At 32.1% G+C, this 4,418-nt stretch overlaps 1 protein-coding gene across 1 annotated transcript; it reads left to right on the top strand.

The window, feature by feature from the left end:
• Window positions 1-253: 253 nt before the first annotated feature.
• HELRODRAFT_165824 (hypothetical protein) lies at window positions 254-3,585 on the top strand (the record flags this gene model as incomplete). The annotated part of the gene is made up of 3 exons (XM_009032314.1): window positions 254-460; window positions 1,754-1,927; window positions 3,508-3,585. 3 exons carry the CDS (start codon window positions 254-256, stop codon window positions 3,583-3,585), a joined length of 459 nt encoding a protein of 152 aa, XP_009030562.1.
• Window positions 3,586-4,418: the final 833 nt, after the last annotated feature.

The raw sequence follows: 4,418 nt of genomic DNA, 5'->3' as shown, positions 1-4,418 counted from the left end.
AATTTTTAATTTAGTTAATTTATTTAATATGAATTAATTTTCCCTGTTATTAATTAAATTAGTTGCAAACATTTCGAGCGTTATTATTTTATTCAATATCGATAATTTTATGATAGATGAAAGATGAAAATTTATGTAACAAACTATTTTAATTTTAGAACAATATTTTATTTCAATAAAATAAATATTATTTAAAAATTTATTATTTAAATAAAATAAAAGTTATTTAAAATAACAAATAAAAAAAACAATCATGTCGTTTGGCACTGAACTCCAGAGTAAGACATCTCATGAGGCCCTCTTGGGATTACAGGATTTTGAAATAAAATTTTTGGAGCACATCAAAAGATGCATCTTCCAGCGAATCAAAATCGATCGCGATCACTCATTGGCTCTCAGTTCACTGGCTTCACAAATCATCAAATTTGATAATGCCGAATTCGAAACACCAATGTCAAAAGTACATTTTATTTCTTACAAATTACAGTTATTTAATTTTTTTAATTAAATTTTAAGATTTTTTATTATTCATTCAACGGTTAGTTTGTTTAATATATAAATCTAAAACCTTCTGGCCATTTAAAAAAAATTAAATTACTTTAATTAATTTTAATTTAAGATTTGAAAGTTTAATTATGATGTTTAATTTTCATTATGCCAAGAGCCAAGGAATCACATCTCAACAACTTAAACTGAAATAATTTTAAAAAATAACAAAATTTAATTTTTTTTTAAGTTTTTTGACTAGTACTTTACTAATGAAAAATTAGATTAATTATATCATAAGTGAGTAGGGATTGTAACATTGTAATTGTATCCACTATTACAATATTACATGCAAGCATGTCATATGCAGTGCATATCATGTGCTGATGGTTAATTTTAATTCATTAAGTTTACATGTTTTGGTTTTTTTTATCTAATTATTTAATTATTTAATTAATTAATTATTTTATTATTTAACCAACTAAAATAAATGAAAAATATTGCAATTATTTTTGTCAGCATAGTTTTTGTTAAATTTAATAGATGATACAGAACAATCTATTTTAAAATTGCATGAGTGTTTTTTGTTATAAAATGATGAAAATAATTTCAAAAGGCTAAAGAATGGGTGGCTTAATGCAAATATTATATAAATAACTTAATAATTGATGTCAGCTGTGATGGGCCCATAAAAACTATTGAAATGTTTTAATTTGTTGGTAAACATTGTAATCCCAACATTTGCTACTTTGATCATTTGGTATGTCCTATTTATGCAATATTATCAGACTTTTAGAACTTATATACGATTTTTTTGTGGAAATATTCTCATGCTTTTATTTTCTTTGTTGTTGTTGTTGCTGTTGTTGTTGCTAGCTACTGCTATGAGAGTGAGTTGAATTTATTTTTAAAGGTTATGTCTTGGACCTTGTAACATTTGTTTAGTTTTGAGGACCTGACTGTGTTTTTTGGTCTAGGAAAAAAGTTACCCATTATTGTGTGTTATCACAATGTTGTTTACTAATGTGCAACTAACCTATTAAGTTTGTAACTCTGTGTGTGCATAAAGTTTATTGGCGTTTAATCAGTTTTGTCTCATTATTGAGATTTCTAACTTCTTACCTACTGTGGGTAGTATGCTAATAATTACGGCTAATTTGCAAATGCAATGTTACATGATGGAGCTTGTTAATTTTAAGATTGCACATGCAGTTGGTGTTGTTGTTTGTCAGTAATCATTGTTGATTGTTAATGAAACTGCATGCAGGCCTGGTTGAACATCGGTCGAGAGATTGAGAATTACTCGAGACTACTGCACGATATGACAGACAAGGTTTGCGCTCAGAGTTTGGACAAATTGCAGCAGCTGATCAGTGAGAAGAAGCTGGTGAGGAAGATGTACCAGGAGGAGAGATGTCGGCTGGAAAGCATCTGCAAACAGGTTCATTTGTACGTTGTCTGCTGTGTTGCATGTTGTCATCATCATTCCAGTCTTGTGTGTCGTGTTGCTTGTTGTTGTTATCATTCCACTGAATTGTATAGATGAGGGAATTGTTAGATTTATCTGTTATAATGTTAAGCAGGTTGTTTGAAATCTGATTATTTTACATTGTAAATATAATCCTATGAAATTTGTACTAGAAGTTGTGGGCTGAATGCAAATAATTTGTATTTTATCCCAAATGAACTACTGTTCACAAGGCACTTTCAAGATTGCTGCACCCATAATGTTCTTCATTGCATGATTAATGAGTTATAAGCAGCAACTTTTTAGGGGTACTTCTTACAATTGGTTTTTTTACGTTGTATAAGCCCTTACACACACACACACACACACACACACACACACACACACACACACACACACACACACACACACACACACACACACACACACACACACACACACATACACACACAAACACACAAACACTCATGCACACAAATCTCTCTCTTTCTCTCTCTCTCACAACACACACTCACACACACGCACAAAACACACATATAATATATAATAGCTACATATACATATATAATTTTACTTGCATATATATGTATGTATGCATAGTAATAACTTAATGTATGCAAATGAATAAGAAGAAATTAAAAGTTGACAGTGGGTAAAGTCAAGATGATTGCAAAGAAGTTAAAATATTTGAGGCCCTTGAACAGTCAATAGGCAGTTGAATAAATGTATCAAAATTAATATTGAGTAAATTAAAGTGAAATAAAAGATTCATTAAATAATTAAAGTAAAACCGTTAATCTAAAATTAATTGGAATGAGTGAAAGAAAGGAGCGAAGTATTAAACTGCATATCGAACCAGATTGTTTTGTGGCGTGAATGAATGATGCGAGGAACAACAATCAGGGAAGGATGACTGAGTTCTGGAATAAGTAAAAATGTTAAAAAATGCAAGGAATGACTTTGTGGTGAATCATCTGCAAAGTTGATTGATAAGCTCTCTAAATGAGATGTTTGAATGAATTCAAAACAATGTAACCACAATTATTCCTGGCTATATAAGCAAGCATGCAATTTCGTCATCATTGAGATGTGCAATAATTATTATTTGTGATGCATTCATGGATCAATTTTCCTTTTAATCTAGGTTACACTGCAGGTCAATCAAACAATCAATCAATCAATCCTCGTTTATTGTCTCCATTCGTTATGGGTCGGACTTAAGTTACACTGCAGGCTGTTTTCAAATTCATAATTGTTGAATGCTGTGGAGCACATGTTCAGTTGCACAAATGAAGTTCTGTTTAATGCTATTCTGTTGAGTGGATCGTTGTTGAAAGTTCAAGAATGTTGATACAAAGGTTGATGGATAAGTTGAAGATGGTGCAGTAAGTAGTGAATGTCTGGTGGGGGGTGGTTCGGTGTGCGTTGGGAAGTTGCTAGCATTGGTGGAGAGATTTTTGGCATTGATCTCAATGGGTCCGATTGATCAAATGAAAACAAAAAAAGTTAAATTAATAAATAACTAACTGAATCCATCTAATAAACAAATATAGAAAATGAAGTTGTTGGAAGATTTAGGAGCAAAACTAGATTTCGCACGATTTGCTAAGCAAGGATGTCTGCTGGTTTAATATTTTGCCACTGTAAATTAAATCTAAACAATGGGAATTGAACATTCATTCTATCACACTCTTACACACTTTCATAATTTATTCACTGAACCTAACCGCATGCAGATGGTATGTGTGCAACATTTTGTATAGGTATGAAAGGATAATAATTCTCTGTTGTATTTGAATGATACACTATCATAAGCCTCTGCTGTTGGAGTATACTATCTATACTGTTGCTACTGCTTCCTTTACTACTACCGCAGCTAGCGCTACTGCAGCTAACACACCAGCAATTTGTTATATTATTACTACCACTGTTACTTCTACTACTATACACTAATGCAGCTACTACCACTGCTTCTTAATGTAGCTACTACCAACAACAATGTTGTCGACATTTTAGCGTGAATAATAATGATGTTTTCATTCCATTCCATTCAACTGTACTGCAAATTAGCAATTCAAATAGGCTGCCTGGTTGAGTCTGATTGGAGGAATAATGATCTGCATCAGTATGATGAACAGCGTGCAGCTGGTGGTGGCGATGGTGGTGGCGGTGGTGGGGGCGTTTGTGGTTGGGGCGTTTTTTCCTTGGTGGTCGTCAACTGAATCAAATCATTTCCTTGCATGCCTAATTAATTAAATTACCTCATCCAACTTGTACACTGCTGCAGCTATGGACCAGAATATTTGCATTTTATAATTGCCGTAATAATATCAATGTTGATGATGGTGATGATGATGATGATAATGACGATGACGATAATGATTATGGTGATGGTGATAATGGTGATGATGATGATGATGGTGGGTGATGATAATGATTGCGATAATACTCTTGTTATTTATCC

The sequence above is a fragment of the Helobdella robusta genome (assembly GCF_000326865.2).
Source record: "Helobdella robusta unplaced genomic scaffold HELROscaffold_8, whole genome shotgun sequence".
Taxonomy (NCBI): domain Eukaryota; kingdom Metazoa; phylum Annelida; class Clitellata; order Rhynchobdellida; family Glossiphoniidae; genus Helobdella; species Helobdella robusta.
The sequence above is the reverse complement of the archived record's forward strand: the minus strand, read 5'-3'. Positions and strand labels throughout refer to the sequence as shown.